We start from the raw sequence: 23,398 nt of genomic DNA, 5'->3' as shown, positions 1-23,398 counted from the left end.
TTCATATCTTGGCTATTGTAAATAAGGCTGCAGTAAACATAGGGGTGCACATATCTTTTTGAAATAGTATTTTGTTTTCTTTAGGTAAATACCAGTAGCCAACACTATTTATTGAAGATACTGTCTTTTCAGGAACTGTATGTTCCTGTTTCCTTTGTTGAAGATTAATTACCTGTATATGCACGGACTTATTTCTGGACTGTGTTCTGTTCCACTGATCTATGTTTTTGTTTTTGTGCCAATACCATACTGTTTTGATTACTATAGCTTTGTAGTATACTTTGAAATCAAGGGACATGATACCTCTAGCTTTGTTCTTTCTCAAGATTGCTTTGGCTATTTGGCTATCTTTTGTGGCTCTACACATATTTTAAGATTATTTGTTCTATTTCTGAGAAAAATTTCATTGGTATCTTGATAGCGATTGCATTCAATCTATAGACTACTTTGGGTGGTATGGATATTTTAACAATATTAATTCTTCCAATTCATGAGCACAGTGTATCTTTCCATTTATTTGTGCTGTCTTCAGTTTCTTTCATCATTGTCTTACAGATTTTAGAGTTCAGGTCTTTCATGTCCTTGGTTACATTTATTCCTAGGTATTTTATTCTTTTTGATGCAATTGTAAATGGGACTGTTTTCTTACTCTCTCTGATAGTTATTAGTATATAGAAATGCAACAAATTTCTGTATATTAATTTTGCATCCTCCAACTTTAGTGAATTTATTTATTAATTCTAGTAGTTTTTTTGGTGGAACCTAGCATTTTCTATATACAGCATCATATAGTCTGCAAATAGTGACAGTCTTACTCCTTTTCCTATTTGGATGCCTTTTTTTTTTTTTTTGTCTTATTGCTGTGGATAGGACTTCCAGTACTGTTGAATAATAGTGGGAAGAGTTGGCATCCTCGTCTTGCTCCTGTTCTAAGAGAAAAAGCTTTTAGCTTTTCACTCTTGAGTATGATCTTAGCTATGGGTTGCCATATATGGCATTTATTATGTTGTAGTATGTTCCTTTTGTACCAACTTTGTTCTAAGTTTTTATAATGAATGGATGTTGAATTTTATTGAATTCCTTTTCTGCATCTATTGAGATGATCATGATTTTTATCCTTATTTTTGTTAATGCAGTGTATCATGTATCATGTTGATTAATTTGTGGATACTGAACCACCCTTTCGTCCCTGGAATAAGTCCCATTTGATCATAATGTTTGATTCTTTTATTTTTATTTTTTTATTTTTTAAAGATTTTATTTATTTATTTGACACAGAGAGAGAGGGAACACAAGCAGGGGGAGTGGGAGAGGGAGAAGCAGGCTTCCCGCCGAGCAAGGAGCCTGATGCGGGGCTCGATCCCAGGACCCTGGGATCAGGACCTGAGCCGAAGGCAGACGCTTAACGACTGAGCCACCCAGGCGCCCCTGTTTGATTCTTTTAAAGCATTGTTGAATTTGGTTTGCTAATATGCTGTATAGGATTTTTATATCAATGTTCATCATGAATATTAGCCTATAGTTTTCTTTTTTAATGATAGGTAATGTTGGCCTTATAGAATGAATTTGGAAGCATTCATTCCTCTTCAATTTTTGTAATATTTTGAGAGGAATAGGTATTAACTTTTCTTTAAATGTTTTGTAGAATTTGCTTGTGACGTCATCTAGTCCTGGACTTTTGTTTGCTGGAAGTTTTTGGATTACTGATTCAATTTCATTACTAGTAATTAGTTCAAATTTTCTATTTCTTCTTGGTGTAGTCTTGGAAGACTGTATATTTTAGGAATTTATGCATTTCTTCTAGGTTCTCCTATTTGCTGGCATGTAATTGTTTATCATGGTCTCATATAATCCTTTGTATTTCTGTGGTATCGATTGTAACTTCTTCTCTTTAACTTGATTTTTATTTGTGCCCTCTCTTTTTCTTGATGAGTCTGGATAAAGATTTATCAATTTCATTTATCTTTTCAAAGAACCAGCTCTTCATTTCACTCATCTTTTCTATTGTTTTTAAGTCTATTTTATTTATTTCTACTCTGATCTTTATTATTTCCTTCCTTCTATGATTTAGGGCTTTGTTTTGTTTTTCTTAGTTCCTGTAGGTATAAGATTACAATGTTCATTTGAGATTTTTGTTTCTTGAGGTAGGCCCCTTTTGCAATAAACTTCCCAGTTAAAACTACTTTTGTTGCAACCCATAGATTTTGGACTACTGTGTTTCCACTTCCATTTGTTTCTAGGTATTTTTTTACTTCCTCTTTATTTACATATTAGCTGTTTAGTAGTATGTTGTTTAGTCGCCACATGTTTGTGGGTTTTTTCCCCAGTTTTCTTCCTGTACTTGATTTCTAGTTTCTTAACATTGTAGTTGAAAAACATGCTTGATAATGATTTCAACTTTCTTAAATTTACTGACACTTGTTTTGTGGCTTAGTAAGTGGTCTGATCCGGAGAATGTTCCATGTGCACTTGAAAAGAATGTATATTCTGCTGTTTTTGCATGGAATGTCTGTACATGCATGTATGTGTGTATAACGTTCATCTGGTCTAATGTGTCATTTCTTGTTGGATCTTTCCCTTTATCATTATTGTGTGATGGCCTTGTCTCTTGTTACTTTGTTTTAAAGTCTGTTTGGCCATTTAAGTTCAAGCATATTCTAAATGCACTACATTTTTACTCCTCCCACACCATGTTTTAGGTTTTTGAAGTCATATTTTAAAGTTTTTTTTTTTTTAAGTTTTTATTTATTTATTTGACAGAGACAGTGAGAGAGCACAAGCAGGGGGAACAGCAGAGGGAGAGGGAGAAGCAGGCTCCCCGCCAAGCAGGGAGCCCGATGCGGGGCTCCATCCCAGGACCCTGGGATCATGACCTGAGCCGAAGGCAGACGCTCAACCATCTGAGCCACCCAGGCGCCCCTGAAGTCATATTTTACATCTTACTATTTTGTGTATCCCTTGACTAATTATTGTAGGTCTAGATGGTTTTATTACTTTTGTCTTTTAACCTTGTACAAGCTACGCAGGTGGCTGAACCACTACCTTTATTATATGTTTATCTTTACCAATGAGATTTTTTCTTTTATAATTTTCTTATTTCTAGTTATGGACTTTTCTTTTCCATTTAAGGAAGTCCCTTTAACATTTCTTGGAAGGTTGGTTTCATGTTGATGAACTCCTTTAGCTTTTGCTTATTTGGGAAACCCCTTATTTCTCCTTCAATTCTGAGGAATAACCCTGCCAAGTATTCTTAGTTGTAAGTTCTTCTCCTATCAGCACTTTGAATATAAAATATAAAGGTCACTCCCTTCTGGCCTATCAGGTTTACGGGTTTCCCTTGTATGTAACTAGTTTTTCCTTTGCTGCTTTTAAGATTCCCTCATCTTTAACTATTGATACTCCCACTGTGATGTGTCTTGGGGTGGGTCTCTTTGGGTTCATCTTATTTGGCTCTCTCTGTGCTTTCTGGACTTGGATGTCTATTTCTTTCACCAGATTAGAGAAGTTTTCTGCCATTGTTTTTTTTTTTTTAATTATTTATTTTGAGAGAGAGAAAGGAAGAGAACTAGTGGGGAGAGGGGCAGAGGGAGAGGAAGAAGCAGACTTCCTGCTGAGCACAGAGCCCAACACAGGGCTCGACCCCAGCACCCTGAGATCATGAACCGAGCTGAAGTCAGATGCTTAACCAACTGAGCCACCCAAGTGCCCCCATTATTTCTTTAAGTAGGGTTTCTGTCCCTTTTTCTCTCTCTCTTCTCCTTCTGGGACCCCCTAAAATGTGAATGTTAGTATGCTTGATGTCCTAGTGGTCCCTTAAACTATCCTCATTTAAAAAAAAAAATTCTTTTTTCTTTTTGCTGCTCTGATTGGGTGATTTACAATACCCTGTCTTCAGATTGCTGATCTGTTCTTCTGAATCATTTAATCTGCTGTTGATTCCCTCTGGTGTATTTTTCACTTCAGTTACTGTAACCTTCAGTTGATGGGTTCTTTTTGTATTTTCTACTTCCATGTTGAAGTTTTCACTGTGTTATCCATTCATCTCCCCAGTTTGGTGAGCATCTTTATGACCATTAAATTCTTTATCTGGTAGATTGCTTATCTCTGTTTCTTTAGTTTTTTTTCTGAAGTTTTGGCTTGTTCTTTCATTTGGAACATATTCTTCTGTCTCCTCATTACCTGAGTCTCTGTTTGTTTCTATATATTAGGTAGATCAGTTACATCTGATCTTGAAGGAGTGGCTTTATGCAGAAGGTATCCTGTGGGTCCAGTAGCATAAACCCCCAGCCACCCCAGTCAGCTGCCCCAAGAGTGTGTTCCCTATGTGGGCGGCATGCACCTTCCTGTAGTGACTGGGTTGCAGTTGGTGCGGACTCACAGGTGTGTAGGGCTATCCTCCAGCGTGACCGTCTGTGAGGTCTGACTGACTGCTACGGTCATGCTGGTTAGTGGGGCTAGCCCCTGGCCCATCTGACTGAAAGGCCTGGTTGTGACTGTTGTGGATATGCTGTTATGTGGGGTTGGTCCCTGGCATGGCTGGCTGTGAGGCCTGGCTATGACAGCTGTGGGTGCACTGGTGGGTGGGGCATATCTCCTTCTTGGCTTGCTGAGGGGTCCAGCTGTGACTGCTGTAGGTGTTCTAGTTTGTAGGGCTGGCCCCCCAGGGTGGAGGTGCTTAGGAGGGGTTCTGGTCTTAGCTGAGGCTGCCCGCTGCAAATGCTGGGGTTGAAGGCTGCTTAGGGGGAGCTCTGATGCTAGCCAAAGGCACCCACCAGGAATGCCAGTGTGCAGAGACACCTGGGAGGGGGTCCAGGCTGGGAGATGGCTTGGGTGGAGCAAGTCTGCAGGGGAACACTGGACAGCATGAGTGGCACTAGCAGAGTAGATACAGAGTACCAGAAATGACACCCACCAATGCTGGGCCAGCTAGGTAGAAGAATGGTACCCACCAGTGCATCTGTCCCTGGAGGACATTCCAACAGATTCCTGCCATTCTGGCCCATGCCCTAAAATTAGTCAATGGATCTCCTTCCCATATCACCCAGGCGTTTTTCAAGTGGTTGCCTCTGTGCTGGGACTCAAAGCCAAGCGTGATTGTGCACATGCCATTTAAGAGCAGAGTCTCAGTTTTCTCCTACCCTCTGACTCTCTTTGACATAAGAACTGTTGGTTTTCATAGGCAGACATTATGGGAGCTCATCTTCCTGGTAGAGGTTCCCTGGGACATGGAGCCTGATGTGGGGCTCAGACACCTTGTTCTTAAGGGCAGGCCTCTACAGTTGTGAAAGCCTTCCCAGTTGTGGGTTGCTGCACTCGGGGTGTGGGACCTGACTAAACCATGTCTCTGCTCCTCCAACCCATCTTGATGTGTTTTTTTCTTTATATCCTTAGTTGTATATGATCTGTTCTGCTAGTCTCTAGTTCCTTGTCAGAGACAGTGTTCTTTTTTTTTTTTTTTAAGTAGGTTCCACACCCAGTGTGGAGCCCAACATGGGGCTTGAACTCACAACTCTGAAGCCAGGACCTGAGCTGAAATCAAGAGTCAGACACTAAATCGACTGAGCCACCCAGGCGCTCCTCAGAGATAGTTTTCTATATGTAGTTGTAGATTTTGATGTGTGTGTGGGAGGAGGTGAGCTCAAGATCTTCTTACACCACCATCTTGATTTTGCCTCTTTTTATGTTTTTTTATGTGTAATTTTTTTCATCTGGGATTCATTTTTGCTAATGTTGTGAGGTTTGGACCTAACTTAAATCTTTTTCCAGGTGGATAATCTGATTTTCCTAACACAAATGTAAATGCTGGAAATATGAACTAGTACACAACCTCTATGGAAGGTAATTTGGCAGCATCAGTCAGAATTACAAATTCCGTTTGATCAGCAATTGTACTTCTATGACTCTAGCCTATGGATGGACTTGCATGTATGCAAAATGACAGATATACAAAGTTATCCATGAAGTCAGTAGTTGTAAAACAAGATTAGAAACAATTTTGAAGTCCATCAAGAGGGAATTTACTAAATGAATCACAGTGTAACCATACAATAGAAACTATACAGCTGCTTTAAAGAAATTAGGAACTACCACATTGGTAAAGGAAAAACAGCAAAGTGCAGAATAATGTGTAAAGGTGGTATCATATGTGTTAAGAAAGGAAAAAGCAAAGCACATATGTATCTTACTGTATAAACATAAATTATCTCTGGAAGGATACATAAAAAACTGGAAATATTGATTACTATCAAGGATGGAATGGGTAGCTCAAGGACAAATGGTGAGGGAGACTTTTCAATATATACCCCTTTGTAGCATATGCTTATTTAAAAAATAAATGAAAATATTAAGGCCCAACTTAGATATCACCTCTAAAACAAAAATATGGGAGTTTATTAAAAGAAAAAAATTTTTAAATATAAATAACCCAGGTACTGGGTACACAGGTATTTGTTATGCTATCAGTATTTTTCTTTTTTTTTTTCCACTTTTTATTTCATTATAATGGTAAAATGCTCATAGTGAAAATCTCCAACTGTTCAGAGGGTAAAAAGCAAAAACCAAAGTCCCTTCTACCCAAACAACCCTGCAGTTTTATTCCACAGAGGTATATCAGTATTTTTCAATTAAAAAATTGAATATTCATAAAGTACTAATAAGTGGCAGAATTACAGGTATTTAAATTTTTCTTTTCAATATTTTCTATTCTTCCTACAATGAACAGATATTATTCTCTGTAATAAGAAAATAAGACTTTTATATATAAAAATACAAATAAGTTGAAATCCAGAAAAAAATCACTATGTGGGAATAATGAATGTTGAATGTTTTCTACAGATTACATAAGATGTTCATTATTAGGATAAAAATAGAACTACAGACTGGAGGATTTAAAAACAATAGTGGTAAAAATGGAAGAAGAATCTCCCCCTATTACATAACCTCCCAGTTCATGTCACCCCCACACAAACAGCTTTGATCAAATGATTGTTTCCTGAAAATTCAAGTGTAGGATAACTCAAGTTATTGTAAGGGGATAAAGTGAAATTCTGAAGACATCAGTTCATATTAACATTTATCAAGTCTCAACAGAGTGTTTTTTAGGGGTGTAGAGGGTAGAGAATGCCATCAGTTAAACACACAGGATATGTTAAGAGTATCAGTCTGCAAAAGTCTGGGAATCATTCTTGTCATCAAGCCTGCATTTACTTGCACAGGTGAAAAGCTGAAATTTCTCAGAACAATATTCCAGCAAATAAGGCGAACCAATTTTCCATGGTGATATATCAACTATTTAGGCAATTAGTAATCACAATCAGGTTTTCTAAAGTTCTTTGTATGTCAAGTAATGTGCAAAAATACCTTTGCTTGAGAGGAATCTGCAGGTGCTCGAAGTACAACTGGCCCAGGGAGTTTATGCTCATCACAACCTCTTCTTCAGACACCAAATCTATCTTGAATGGGTTTGCTGTGATATTACACTTCAGATCTCCTTTTCCATCTGTCAATACCAAACTATCTGCATCCCCTGAACATGAAATCAGCCTAGAAAACAAAACAAGAAGAGAAAAACAGGTTACATGGCTCAATGTGATTCTCAATTCAAATTAATGTGTAAATGGGGTGCCTGGGTGGTTCAGTCAGTTAAGCACCTGGCTCTTGATTTCAGCTCAGGTCATGATCTCAGGGTTGTGAGATGGGAGTGCTACACTGAGCTCCATGCTGGGTGAGGAGTCTGCTTGAGATTCTCTCTCCTTCGCCCTCTGCCCCTCCTCACCCCCCACCCCGCCCCGCATGAGCTCTCTCTCTCTCTCTCTCAAAAAAAAAAAAAAGAAGAATTAATGTGTAAATCAATATTCATGTAACATAGCATAGATGAGGCAGTGGAAAGCGGTAACTGAGAGCATGGGTTTTGGTGTCAGAAAGGCTGGATTGAACGTAGCTCTATCATGCACTAGGTGCATAACTTTGGACAAATTAATCAGTCTATCCAGTTCTCAGTTTCCTCAGCTGTAAAGTAGAATTAACAAAAGCAAGAACAAATACAGCTTTCAGGGAGAATTAAATGAGATCACGCATGCAAAGCACTTGGCAGCGCCTGGCACATAATAAGCGCTCAGTAAATGTTCGCTATCATCATCATTACTTTGGTCTGGACAGCACTAAACACTTCGCTTTTCTCTCTCATGCCAACCATACACTCAGAAACTAAGGAAATAACCTAGATTGGATTTTGACCCACTGAGTCCATAGTGAGACGGATTCTCTCCTGACTTCCATCAGTCCCTAATTTGACAGATAGACTGTTAGGATATTCTGGATTCCCAGGAATATGTAAGCTCAGAGGCAGCACTTAAAATCCCTTAGAGGTCTAGATATTCCTTTCTCGGTGCATAGTCACCCTGGTAAGTGGTCACATGCCTCTTTAGGGAAGGTGAGGAGGGATATTTTATGTTCTTATTATATCCTTATCAAGTCCTTCTTCATGGATTCTAGGCCTCCCTCTCAAGCAAGATGCCTGGGTTCTGGAAACTGTCTGGAGTTGGGTGGGAGGTTGTATCTCACTGTTCATCAAACCTAAGTGGAGTTCTTTTGTTTTTTGCACTTTAGTGCATCTATTTCAGTCCAATGGACCCTTTGATACATTGTTCATTGCCCCAAGGGTTAAACCATTTTGGGTACCATACATACAGGGCTACACATTATGGAAACATGTTCACCATGTCTCTATCAACTAAATGCTTCTGCTTTCATTCTGCCACCTGGAGTCTCACCATCTTCACTGAAATCAGGGAGCCCATTTTTTTTTTTTTTAAAGATTTTATTTATTTATTTGAGAGAGAAAGCGAGAGAGAACAGGAGCAGGGGGAAGGGAAATGGGAGGGGGAGGGGCAGAGGGAGAAGCAGACTCCCTGCTCAGCAGGGAGCCCGATGTGACACAGGGCTCTATCCCAGGACCCTGAGATCATGACCTGAGCCGAAGGTAGACAACCACCCAGATGCCCCTCAGGGAGCCCATTTTGATGGCATCATTTCCCACCATTATGTCTACCTCACAAAAGACATTCACTCACTACAATGCTTTCCAAGTGTTCCCTTACCAATTTATTTCTCAGTGAAGGGAATATCTTTTGGATCCTCTTGGAAAACAAAATTAGGGGCTAGATGAGCTGTTGTATATGATATATCCACTTCAACATCTTTACCTCCCTAAGTCTATGGGTCATTTCTTCTACTCTGTGCCAAGGAATTTCTGGTAGCTCAGCTTCATTCAGCAGAGTCCATAGCTGAATACAGATTATAATTAACCAACCAAGCAAATAATTAGATCCACTCCCTGCTGTCCAAGCTAGCATATCAAATCTAGATTTTCTGGTACATGTGCTCATGTCAATAAATTTAATGTGGTCCTAAAATTATGTTCCTTCCTTCAGTCTAGGAGCCCCTCAGAAATCATTTCCATCCATATCCCAGGTTTTTGCCAAGAGAAAATCCTGTAATTCCATAGGTGTTGGGTTTGACTGTAATTAGCTCCTTAGGCATGTTGGGCTCTGATAGTGGTTTTAAAGGCAGCGAAGGGAGGTAGGGATGAGGCACAAGGAGCACTGGAATCCCCCTGCACAATATATCTTAGGTGAGGTCAACACAGGGTGTCCAAGTAAGGTAGGATCAGCTATGTTAGAGGAAAAGGAGCTGCTTCTGCTGGAACAGGAGGCTTGATGGAATTCTGAGGTTTGGGTACTCAGTTATTTAAATCTTCCCAAATGTTGCTATTTAATTTTCCCTTTTCCCAGTTAGTGCCCTAAATTCACAGAACTGATGAGGCTGTGAATTAAACGCATGGTCTAATTCAGCAAACCACAGAATCAAACTCTCAGCTATAAGGACTTGGTAGCTATAACAGATATGAGAGACTTTTAGGACTGTCATAAAAACTTACTTGGTTTCTGACAAATGCCTGAGCTAAGAATTTAAAACCTGAGACTGTACTTTTCTTTCTTTAAGTTCTTCAGTTAAGCTAATAACAGGCCACTTCAGAGTTTTGAGTTCTTTATGACAATTGTGCTATGCTATGTCCCTATTTCTTGGTTTGCAAGGGCCATACTTTCAATATGCACTTTATTTCAGTTGACCATGGGTAGTAATTTAAGTAACTCTGCCATGGAATGCTGTGCTTTACTGCTAGTTGTATTAGTTTGCTAGGCCTGCCACAACAAATGCCACACTGGGTAGGTAGCTTAGACTACAGAAATTAATTCTCTCAAAATTCTAGAGGCTAGAAGTCCAAGATCAAAGTGTCAGTGGGTTTGGTTTCTTCTGAGACCTTTCTCCTTGGCTTTCAGATAGCCATCGTCTTGCTATGTCCTCACACAGTCATCCCTCTGTCTGTGTTACTTGTGTCCTAATATCCTCTTCATATGGGACACAAGTCATATTGTATTAGAGTCCACTCTAAAGACCCCATTTTAACTTAGTTACCTCTTCAAAGGCCATACCTCTAAATATAGTCACATTTAGAGGTATAGGAGGTTAGGGTTTCAACAAATGAGCTTGGGGGGGGGGCACAATTCAGTCCATAACACTAATATCTCATCCTTTAATGATAACCAGGTCCTTACTATTTTCAAATCCAGCCAAATCTGCTAACCAATCTCATATTCCCCTCCTGGAGGGTTTGTTACCTATACTCACTTCTGATACTAAAGTCTGTATCAACCAAGAGTCAACTGTAGATTAAAGAAAACACTCTGGTTATTTTAGGTAGAAAATAAGTGACTTAATATGGGGGACTTAGGAGCTTACAACATCATGGGAAGTGTTGAGGTAAGAGAAATGACCCATAGAACAATACTGCGTAACTGTATGGTCAATGGAACTTTTATTGCAGCTAGAATCAGGAAGTTGGATAATCAGAAGTCACTATGGCAACTGCTGGGCTCCAAGATCATGCCATGTCAGCTCCAGAAATCAGGAAATGACTGCCCTCACTAATGTACCTCTAGAGACATTCTATGGCTGCCAAATCCACATTAGCAAAATGGGAAGCTCAGTTCTGAAATCAAGATCCCTGTAAGTGCATCTGATTGGGAGAACCTGAATTATACCAGAAACTAGCTGCATGGGAATATAGGAGATGGAAGAATGTAGTTTTTAGCTTTCTAGTTAGTGCAGTAGTCAAAGGCCCTCTAGAAAGAGGTTGGAACAGAAGCAGAATATGCCATATTTATTACACAAAGCTAGTTATTGCCCTGACCCCAAAACATGGCAACAATAACACAGAAAAAGAGAAGTACAGATGAATTTTGCTTATGAACATAGTTGTAAAAATGTTAAAGGATGTACCAGTAAAGCAAATCCTCCAGGATAGTAAAAAATAATATACTGTGACTAAGTATACACCCACATCCATATACATACAAACACAAGTGTGCACGCAAATTGCAAAGTCTTACGAACAGTCTCTTTTTAATTCCTGTTTCGTAAGTTCTTGGCATACAGTAGCAGCTCAATGAACAGACAGACCTATTTTGAATTTACGATGATTCTACTATAATTGAAATAATTTCTCCTTATAATTTATAGACTTTATTAAATTTTTATGGAATAATAATCTACATAAAACTATGAAAATATAGTGAAAATTAAAGCATCTGGCATAATCTTCTATTCCCTTGGTGAAATAATATGAAAAAATGACAGGAATCAACAGGCAGAACCAAGTTGAAATATCACTGGAAGGTGCGTGGAGAACTGAAGATGCCGCAGGGATATGGAAAATGCTTTTTAATCCCCAAAGATTTTTTTTTCACCTAGACACTGATTATTAATTTATCTCTGACTCTCAATTAAGTCACATGTTAGAATTCTGAGACTACCTTTAATTAAAAGTGAGTCAACCTAACTGTATAAATTACGGCAAGCGAGTTTGGCTAGTGTATCAGATCTCTGGAGCCCTGCTGCTAATCTGAGGAAATTAAATAGCTCTGCTTCTACTTGTCCCCAAAGTCGGGTTGATGAATCCTTTTCTTTGTGAAAAAGGACAGCAGGGATCAAAAGCTCTGCCTCTCCCTATTTGTAAGTGCTGATAAATCACATGGTGGAGGAAGAGAAAACAGAATGGATAACATACAAAATGGATAAATTTATCCCCAAATAACTTGAAAACGAACTCGGCAAATGATGGTAGCTTTGAATAGAGAAAACAGGAGGCACATACAAAATCTGTTACTCAAGGTATGATAAACGCCCATATTGAGGGTGTATCCAAGATCTCTTGTTCCTTGGCTTACCTTACAGTGCTGGGCTTGCTTGTGAGGACATCGGGAACTTCATACCTGGGTTTCACGGGAGTTTCTTCATTGATTTTAAGCCTGAAAATATTTCCCTCTATACCATAAACTTCAGCCAGAAGAGAAACCTGGGAACAGACACGAGATTAGTTTCAATAGGTTATTACCCCACTGATGGTCGGTTCTACAGTCAAACTGCAATAATTAGAAACTATGTTTGGGGTGCCTGGGTGGCTCAGTCAGTTAAGCATCTGCCTTTGGCTCAGGTCATGATCCCAGGGGCCTCGCTGGGAGGGAGTCTGTTTCTCCCTCTGCCCCTCCCCCTGCTTGTGCTCCCTCTCCCTTTCTCTCTCTCTAATAAATAAAAAAAAAAATCTTTTAAAGAAAGGAAGCTATGTTTGAATTATTATAGGCCAAATAAACTGGAGAACAATGGGAATTATGAAGGAAAAAGCTCCCCAAACTTTGTATGTACTTGTTTGGCTATACCTGACAGTAGAGCAAGAAATACCTTCTATGTGTTCTATGGCTAGGCAAACATATAATTGTCCATACCAGGACCTTTAAGGATGAAAGAGGTCTCTATTAATAATTATACTGAATGATGGGCATAAACTGAAACTGCTTTTGGAAAGCTGGGACCTATGGCCCTGTATCTATGACAAACTGCAGACATCTTAAGAACTTGGTGTTAAAACTAGGGGCAACTGGATTCCAGCTGAATGAAAGATGAAGGATAACAAGCCACAGAATGGAAAAGAATAAAGAATAAAAGTGGTCACTGGGGTTCCCCAGGATAGATGATTAAGCCTTGCTGTACTAAAATCAAGGCATTTCCTGTATACCTGGGAATAAGGTCTGGGGAACTTTCTCAGGAGGTTGGGATACTCTCAGCTTTTTTAAGAGGCTGGGGAATTTAGGTAAAATTCTGCCTACAGTGGGACATGGAAGCAACACAGAATTATAGAGAATATAGGATTTAAGAAATAAAACGTGAGACAACAACAAACCTCAAGAGAACAGAAGTGGCTAGCTATAGGTTACAAGATGAGGCATCTAGATCAGAGAAATATGTATTTTTTAATATGCAGTCATCTTTATTATAATTCATATATACATTAAAATCAGACATGAATCTCTAATAAAAAAACATCTAGGATCTCATGGGCTTTTGTGTTCTGTTCATTTATGTAGTTTGAAAATCCAGTTTACTTGAGAATGGTGGAAAAGGCCAAGTAGTATCTTAGTTTCATATGACAAGTTTTCTCCTCATAGGTATTCTTTGGGCATTTTATTTTTATTTTTTATTTTTTTAAAGATTTTACTTACTTATTTAACAGAGAGACACAGCGAGAGAAGGAACACAAGCAGGGGGAGTGGGAGAGGGAGAAGCAGGCTTCCCACTGAGCAGGGAGCCCGATGCAGGGCCCAATCCCAGGACCCTGGGATCATGACCTGAGCCAAAGGCAGACACTTAACGACTGAGCCACCCAGGTGCCCCTCTTTGGGCATTTTAATGAACCTGCCCATTTTTCAGTGCCTTCTGCAATTCCTTAGAGATTTCAATGGGCACCTGGCCTATGGAACATTCTATTACTCTACTGACTCTTAAGGTATGGTTCTGGGGCTACGCCTGAGAATTTGCTTTTCTAACCTATTGTTCCCTTTTGATTTACTCTAACAGGCAGTTTTAAAAAGGGGTCAAATGTGCCAAAGCTTCCAAACCTCCATGCTTCTCTTACAGAAATATCATTTACTTTATCATTCACTTTACCAACTCTCCCTTCCAAATAAAGGACCCCAAAATATAAAGTATCACCTGCCAGTGTTAGATGAGGCTCCTCTCCTTTCCCCAAATCAAATTATTTAGGATTCTGATTGATAGCAAGCCCCTCCAACACAGAGCTACAGTCTTTATCAAAAAAGCTTGATCAGAGAAATATTCTGACAGTTTTCAACCGCTGTGCTATATAGCAGTGACTGACAGCAAATGCTTCATTAAATCCTTCATGTGATGCCAAATTCTCGTTACACTTGGGTACGTGTATTGTCACTGTAACATCTGTTCAATGAAAGGCTAAGCTGGGCAGGCTGTGTGGGCCCTCGTCCAGAACAGGTACAATGTGGTGCAAGTAAGATAGCAAGCAGGGAGACTACCACAGCACTAAAAAAAAAAAAAAAAAAAAAAAAATGATTTCGCTGGAACTCTGCCTCTTGAAAATATAGGAAAGTAGTCAGGGCACTTAAGCAGTGACATGACACTTGAGAGTGACCAGGTAAAGAATACAGTGGCTATGGCTGCTTTTACAGATAATTCTTAAGGTAGAGTTATAGTAGAGTAGTAGTGAGCACAGTGTAATTACTTTTTCTAGTTTTATTGAGATATAGACATATAATGTACAAACTTAAGGTGTACATTGTGTTGATCTGATACATATTGCAAGATGATTACCACTATAGCATTAGCTAACAACTGCATTATATCACATAATTACCATTTCCTTTTTGTGATGAGAACATTTAAGATCTACTCTTTTAGCAACTTTCAAGTATATAATAGAGTATTATTAGTTATAATCACTATGCTGTAGAGGAGAATCCCCAGAACTTATTTTATGTACAGCTGGAAGTTGATACTCTTTGACCAGCATCATCCTTCCCCCACCCCAATCATACTGTAATTATTCCTTTCATGTCTAACGTTCTTTTGTAAATTTAATTACTTCAAGTGTGTCATCAGAATTCTAAGATTTAAAAATGTGCTCAAATACAAATAAAGCTGAAATTCTGTCAGATTATGTTTTCTCCTAAGTGAGACCTATATTTCCATTGCTCTCTCAAATTCAACTAACAGTTACTTGGCATCTAATATTGGGATGTGCTGTGAAAAAGATGACCAAACTCTTAGAGGGAAATTGCAATTTAGAGACGAAACACGGTAAACATAAAGCATGCTGTAAGTGCTGAGGGAGAAGGACAAGGACAGTGCTGTGGGAGAACAGAGGGAATATTAATGATGACTTGTAAGGAGAGGGGTTCTGGGCTGTCTCTGGAGGAGCAGGACCTTCAGGGACTAGCAGGACTCTGGATAGGCAAAATGAGCAAGAACATCCTAAGCAGAGGGCACACAGGCTGCCTACACATGATGAACAAATTGCACCTAGTTCTCTACTCAGAGATCCTCCCAGTTTTAGGAAAATAGCTCTCTTTAAGAACAATATTTTTTAAAACCAAAGATTGGTCTGTCTGTTTTGTTCTTGAGGCTGCAGTCAGGAAGGAATCCTAATTCTATGAGGAGGCAGTTAATAACCCTGCTTTTCCTTTTACCATAATGACCTTTTACAACCAAACACATAAATCAGAGTCAAAGCTCCATTTTGTTTTCATTTTGGCTCAATTAAGCAAATGATTTTTTTTCCAACAGGCAATCCTTTTCAAGGTCGATATTCAGATTCATTCATATCTCCTACTATTACCTACATAGCTTTCATGTTCCAAGCATATAATCTCCTTAGATATTCATATGCTTTGTTTCTATGATCTGGCTCATGCTGTTTTTATTGACTTAAAAACATTTTTAAACAGCAACAGATTTTCAGAAGTCCAATAAACAAAGCTACGTGGGTTAAAGACAGTGGGGAGTGGCTCAGAGCCCCTACCTTTGAGCCCTCCCTGAACTGAGCTCTGAGACACCTCCATGGAGACCTAGGCTCTGTGGCTGACAGTTTAGAAACCACTTCTCTTAGGTTTCTCAATTGCCAGTTATTGCTCACTTCTTCCACCAAAACCTTGCTCTTGTCAAAAAGCGTGGACATGAATGTTACACTCTTCTATCTAACACATTAAGAATTTCTCTATATTCCTTTTCTTTTCCTGTCTGGACATTTAAGAAAAAGTAATATACAAATAAATGATGGAATCTCTTCTTCCTGTTAGTGATGATTGGAGATGACAATGAAAAGATATGTTAACTTACAGAAGCTAGACTGCGTAAACTAGGAGTTAGTGTGAGTACTTAGATCATAGTAGCAGTTACGCTCAAATTGCAGCAAGATGTATTTACGTAAAACAAGTGAAGAAACGTGTAACTGAGCATCTTAAATATTTAAAAATATTTAAAATATTTAAAATCTGTAAATGTCCACCTACACAGAGAAAATGAGATAAATCCTCAGAGAAAGGAATCCATTTGAGAGGTTCCTTTTAAAACTACAAGTCTCCATTTGGTTTTTCATAAAGCTTTATTCAGAGGCTCACTTCTCGCAGTCTGGGAAAGAGTATTAATTCTCTTTTCCTATCTGATTTCTTTTATACTTAATAAAAACAAAACCTGTAGTCTGTCATCCATAGATCTAGTTTATTGTTGTTGTTTTTGGCCACATGGGCAAAAATATCAGGTTGTAAAAACCATGGTGGTAGAGACAGACTTGTCTTTGTATTCAAGTAGTGGACTGATCACAATTATATTAAAACAAAACCTGTTATTTACCCAGAACTGGGAATCACAACTAGTAGAGACTGTGATGGAGTTACCAGAACAGCCCTAGAACACATATTAAAATGGCAGTGGGTATTAGGAATGGAAATTATGACCCCGTCAACTTCTCCATGATGGATACAGATCTTGCCTTTCCTCTGGCACCAGGTGTCTTCACTGTACTCTAAGGAACAGTTCATCTAAAAGGCCTACAAGAGTGAGCAAGTTGTTGCTCAAGATCTCCCAGGATTCAGAGGACTGTCTAAGAGTTCATTAAATTGCCACAGGGCACTAATTGCCCCTTCCACTGTTGCAGCCAGTTGGTTTACTGCAAGCACTGATTCTCTACAGAGAACGCTGGCAAGTTCACGCTGGTATTAGCCCGTTCCCCAAGGACAATTAGCCTGTCCAGGTGTGCTTCTGGTTGTTTGGCTAGTTCCCAAATTAGCTGCCTGTTCATGGCCACTTCTGCAGAAACACTACTGGCTAACAAGTGGTAGTTCTTCCTCATCTGCTAAGGAGATGGCGGGTTGGGCAAAATCCCATTTTCATCAGGCTTAGAGGCAAAGGCAAGGGGTGACTTAATGGAGGTGCTCAGAGATATCCCTGCATCCTTGGAGATGCTGCCAGAAGTGGAGTCTCTGGTGAAAACTTGCAAACAGGCTGCAAAGGAAAGTAAACATGTTGCTAAAAGGTCATCCATGTTATGAGAAAGCCTCAAAATTGGCAATATAAAGCAGGTCAAAGACATAGGTCTGTTCCAGATAGCCTTGCTAGCAGTGCTTTGTAGCTAGACTCAGAGGACAGAATACATTGCTCTGCTCTGAAGTCACAAGACTGTGGATCTTACCATGTTTCTCAATCCAGGTCAAATTTTCACTGAAGGTAAAAAAAATTGGTAAAAAAAACAAAACAAAACTCTAAAAAGCAGTCAACATTTTACTGTTAGCTTTCTTTTTAGATGTTCTCTTGGAAGTCTCTTTACCAAATATCTACCTGATTATTTTTTCATCAGGAATAGGCAACACGCTATAACAGGACCCTGTATGAGAAAACTTAAATGCAGTTTAACCTACAACTGGCTTTTCTTCAAAGCCTAGATGTCCTCAGCTGGAGACAACACACAGGGCCATACTTCAGTTTGTTCTGTAACATGACCGTGTCCCAGGAACATCATATTTGAGCTGAATTGTGTCTCCCCCAAACTCTAAATTCGTATTTTGAAGCACTGCCCCTCAGTATGATGGTATTTGGAGATGGGGCCTTTGGGAAGTGATTAGGTTTAGATAAGATCATGAGGGTGGGGTTATGATGGGATTAGTGCCCTTAGAAAAAGAAACCTGAGATTTAGCTCTCTTTCCACTATCTGAAAATATAATAAGAAGATGATAGTCTATAAGCCAGGAAAAGGATCCCCAAAGACACCTTGATTTTGGATTTCCCAGACTCTAGAACTATGGTAAATCAGTATCTGTTGTTTAAGATACCCAGTCTATAGTATTTTGTTATGGGAACCTGAGCTAAGACAATGTTGAATGAAGCTTGGTTCTGTTTCCTGGTTACTTATATTGGGGGAAGGGGATTGAGAAGAAGATTTCAAAAATTAACAACGGATCTTGAGAACAAAGTTACTGCTTTAAGAGATGTAATGGTGTGGCGGCAGGCAGAGACACTAAGAATGCTGGGTTTGTCAGAATCTGCTGAATCCGTGAAATCTGAGAACTACAGCTGTGAGCTGAATATGATCCTCTTAGACTTTGGACTCTATCTCTCTGAACCTGAAGTAAAAAGCTGTCATTCTGAATAAGTAGATACGTGCAGCTTGTTTTAAATCTCCAGACCACACCTCTACCATGTCCTAACATGAAATCTCCCATGAAACACCCATTTCATCCCAGAAACCACCTCAAATGGAGGCTGCTTGTCTATACAGTGAGCTGGATACAAGGTTCAGACAACTTTAGAGATTAATGTCCGGGTCCTCATTGTCTCTACCAGACTGACAGAGGACATAAAATCCTGAGTCTCTCTTAGTCATCTCAACTCCAAGTGACAAGAAAAACATTAGACTGGAATTCAGCCCAGAATTTCAGGGTGATCCCCTAAACATATATATTTGCCTGAGATCAGAGCATGCAGATTCTCTATGCAGCCCCAATATTTCTAATACCTGAACATGAAGTCTGTTCCAAGGGGTCCTCAAAGTTCTCAGTCCTGGGAGCCATGTTACTGACATCCTGGATAACCTGCCCTTGCTTGTTGGGCTTCTCAACTCCCTTCTGAGCCATGTGCTACCTTGTGCTGAGATTCTGTGGGTTCTCCTGGACTGTGGCTTCTTTTCCTTGGGAGGCATCTAGATCTGGTGGACTCTGGTTCTGGCACCTGACCTGAACAGCATTGTCTCTCACGTTTTCAGGCTCCAAAGAGGGATGTGTATAGAGAACTGATCTACAGTTTTGTAAAAGGTTGTGTGTGGGGATCTACCACTAACTGCACTGGTACCAAGGTGCATGGACATTTGCATTCTGGCCCACAGAGTGCTTTTGCCTCATTTACTTTGCTTCACCATGAGTCTTCTTGACAGTGGATATTCAGATGCTCAATATACTGAGGCTCCCCAAGGATGGAAAGTGATTCTTGCCCTGACTATGGGATAGCTACAACTCTCTGGGTTTAGACACACTGGAGACAGGAATGAAAATGAGCAAATGACAAAAACAAAAACAAAAACAAAAAAAAACCCCAAACAAAAAAACATAAAACAAAACAAAACAAAAAAATAAAGGAAAAAGAAAGTAAGGTACCTGACATCTGGTGGCAGGCTTAATGACTATGACTCTTGGAAGGTTCCTAGTGGACTCCTTGCATTTCCTGGAGCCAACTGCTTCTGTTGACTATGAATACAGAGGTTTGGCTGGGTGTCAGGCTATTAGACCACATGCAAATGGCAGGTGGCTCCCCAGGAAGGAAATCAGTGCTACTCCATGTTTTCCCATAATTGGCTATCAAACTATGCTAAAAAAAAAAATGATTAGTATAGACATGGATCAGTTGTAGAGGACCTATGACTTTGGGCTGGGGGGAGTACCATCAACTAAGAACTCAGAGGCATCAAAGATGCCAAGCAAGGGGGCAAATGCCTCCAGAAAAAAAAAAAAGGTGGTATAAAAGCAGCACTAGGTTTCAGAGAAAGGTTAACCATCCCATCTGTGTAGTTAAGAGACATGAACTAAGTATACTGCTACCACAATACACCCTTAAGTAACCAGAAATTGGGGACAGGGGACAGGGATAGAGAACACAGAACTGTTGACATGATTTTAGCCCTTATTTTGAATTCAGGCAAGAAAAGTATGTTAGAAAACTCCACATCTATGAAACAGCTAAATTTTCTAAAATTTGTAAGGAAGGTAGCCTTCCTCAGTGTGCAACTGATCCTCCTGTCTGGGAATAAAGTTGGAACCCTTTGCTAAATTAAAGGTCTTACAAATGTTATAGAGAACCCCCTGCTGTGGAGAAGTTTCTATTCTGTCTTCCCTGAAGTGGTTCCTCAGTGCAGCACCATGGGGTGAGAGCTATGCCACAGGGAGATCTCTCACAACTTTGCAGGAAAAGGGGGGATTTCTTCTCAGTCACCTGTTAGGGAACCTAGGCTTTAAGTATGTCTTTTAGCTACATGAACTACCAATTAAGTCATATTGGTTTGAGAGGCCTTAGAAGCACCTGAAGCTTCTAAGAAGACAGGGAGGCTCTGGAAGTGAGGGTCAGGCTAGGAGCATGGGTACTTGTGCACGGCGGTCACACTTCCTGGCTCAGCCCATATAGCACTTCCTCTGTGACTGGCCCATCCGAAGTAGCATGATGACTTGACAAGTGAGAAAAAGTACTTAATATACTGCTCTAATCCTTTCAGTATGTAATAACTAGGGTGATCTGCTAGTGAAGCAGTTTAGGAGATGGAACATTTGTGACTTAGGTTTTCAACTATATAGTCCCTTGTTCCCCTGGCCCACCCACATTTTGAGGTTTGGACAGTCACTGAATCTGTACCTCGCTCAGGCTGCACGCTCAAGTGCACACTGTCTAATAGTAACAGAACATGGGTACTTGACAGAGTTGACAGATGCAGGTGAAAACTCTGATTACCAGCTGCATGACTTTGAGCAGGTGACTTTCTAGTCACTTTTCTGTATTATGAGGACGAATTAAAAGGAAATAACATTTGTAAAACATCTAGGAAAGCATGTGATACACAGGCAATCTATAAGTTAACACTCACATTACTGTTAAAGTAGTATTCATGTATATAACATTGCTTTATCTACATTAGTGTAGATAATGTTACATTATTACTGTAGATGACATTACTTCCCTAACAAAGTTTATTTTTGAAGCATACGTAGTTTTAATTAGCCTTTGTGGAAATTTACTTCATTCAAACCCAGCTTAATACAGAAACAAATAATTCTCTGTAGGAAATACTTCTCTCTCACCTTGGTTGTTTCACTGATGATTTGGAACTTGGTGCTGTCTTTGCCTATTGTGGCTGAGTCTAGTGATGCCTGATAGGTGGCTCTCCTGGAGAGCTGCTGTTTCTGACGCCTGCCGACATACAGAATACAAATACCTGAGAATTATTTGTGACTGTCAGCATCCAAAAGACTATATTATCATGTGGAAGTCATTAAACGTCACTATGATGGTAAATGAACTGGGTCCAGGCAGTATTAGTACTCTAATAAAGTACTAACAGGAGTACTTTGTTATTACAGTGCCAATAAAATTAGTGCTAATAAGAATAATACGAATGAAATTGTTCAACATAGCACTGCCCAAGGATGGCATTTTGTCCACTTTATTGAGAAGGTGGGGCAGTTTTCATAGATGACATTTATTAGCTTGTTAATTTTCCTTCCTCTTTCCATGAAATGTACACTTCAATAGAAACTCAATAAATTCTTATGGAAATCCAATATAATCCAATGACTTAACAAAATGACCAAGAGTTCCCTATAGAATTCCCTCTAAGGTACCTATTCAGAATTTAGGTGATCTGATTTTCTTCCTTTAGAGTAGTGTGAATTAATTAGAAAGTTGTAACATAGGATACAATTTTTGGTGGTTTCAGGTTTAGGATCACGGAAAGACACTCAACAGAAAGATTTTAAAGAAATTTTTTTTTGAAGCTCTGGGGAAATAGGTAATCTTATATAGTGGTGATGGGAGTACAAAACGGTACAATCCCTATGGGGGAGGGGGCCTCTGGTAATAGGTATAATTTTAAATGTATCTATTCTTTGATGCTGTAATACCATTCCTGGAAATTAATCCTATAAATACACTTGTAGGTGTAGGAAATGACATATGTATAGCTTTTCATTATGGCATGATTTTATAGCTAAAAGATTAAAAACTCAAGGATCTACCAATAGGAAGGAGACTGAATAAATCATAGTACATACTACACAGCTATAAATAGAAAGGACAATCTCTATATACTCATGCAGAGCTCTTCAGAATAAACTATAAAGCAGAAAAAAGACACAACAGCATATATAGGAAGCTACTTGGTATAAGAAAGGCAGTGATATAAGAATGTATGTATTTACAAAAAGAAATACTGGGAGGATAAATAAGAAATTAATAAATCTGGTTACTTAGAGGGACAAGATGTGGAATGGGGTGATAGGGGACAGGCATGGGAGTAACACTTTTCAAAGTATATCTTTTTATATTATTTGACTTCTGAAACCTGTAAAAGTATTATCTATTCAAATACATAAACACTTTTAAAATAAAATATGTATTTATTGAGAAATTTAAATAAGACAAAGTAAGTGTGTAAAGGTGAATGTCTCCTGTCTGATGAATTTTTTAATGATTACATTTCCTAATTGACCCTTTCCTTAAAAAGCCTATAAACATTGCAATATTGAAATGTTTTGATCTAGGTAATACATTTCCTCTCCTTACCTGTAGAAAGCAATCTTGCTGCAATCTTTGAAAATGTTTTTATCCACAGCTTCATCTTCAACACTAAATAAAAAGACATTTTAAGAAACATATTTTCTACAAGGTCTGTGAATCCAGTTTTTGTTCCTGCTCTAACTATAGCATGAACACAGGTAATAAACTTCTGCAATGCAAAACTGTGTCATGGCCATAACATAACACGATAGCCGCTGTGCTGCACAATAACATCCTTTTGTAAATCACACAAGATGAACAACAAAACATTAAGTTCTAGGATTACTCTGAAAGCACTGGAAAAAGAGTATTGTCACTTACAAGGAAGAGTTCTTTTAAAATAATGGCTGAAGGCTATGACTACAACAATAAAATCAGAAGCAAAAACACACAAAAAACCCAAATGAAAAAAAAAATCTACCCACTTATTTATTCAATAAAATATTTTCAGAATATTCCTACTGAGTGCTGGGCTCTAAGGAAGATATTAAGAGATGTGTCTGAGCTTCCCACAAGAGCCTAACCAACAAGCACAAATCAACCTGACAAATGCTTTAACAGAGGTATATGCAAGGAGGAGAATAATAGAAACAGATGTAGAAGGAAAATTTTTTGCTTTTTAAGATGATGCTGGCAATTAGGAGCCAATGCTTTTTAAAACCAAGTT

General features: G+C 39.0%; 1 protein-coding gene across 7 annotated transcripts in view; it reads right to left on the bottom strand.

Annotated features, from left to right (window-relative positions):
• The window catches only part of GANC (glucosidase alpha, neutral C), a 71,100-nt gene that overhangs the window by 45,839 nt on the left and 1,863 nt on the right, over positions 1-23,398 (bottom strand). For all 7 annotated transcript variants that reach the window (XM_032417881.1, XM_032417880.1, XM_032417883.1 and 4 more), the window contains exons 3-6: positions 22,738-22,800; positions 21,258-21,366; positions 12,288-12,415; positions 7,360-7,542 (exon numbers count right to left, since the gene is read on the bottom strand). In XM_032417881.1, the coding sequence (XP_032273772.1) occupies positions 7,360-7,542; positions 12,288-12,415; positions 21,258-21,366; positions 22,738-22,800 (483 nt within the window). The remainder of the gene's footprint in view (positions 1-7,359; positions 7,543-12,287; positions 12,416-21,257; positions 21,367-22,737; positions 22,801-23,398) is intronic.

Source organism: Phoca vitulina, unplaced genomic scaffold (genome assembly GCF_004348235.1).
Source record: "Phoca vitulina isolate PV1807 unplaced genomic scaffold, GSC_HSeal_1.0 scaffold20, whole genome shotgun sequence".
Taxonomy (NCBI): Eukaryota; Metazoa; Chordata; class Mammalia; order Carnivora; family Phocidae; genus Phoca; species Phoca vitulina.
The sequence above is the reverse complement of the archived record's forward strand: the minus strand, read 5'-3'. Positions and strand labels throughout refer to the sequence as shown.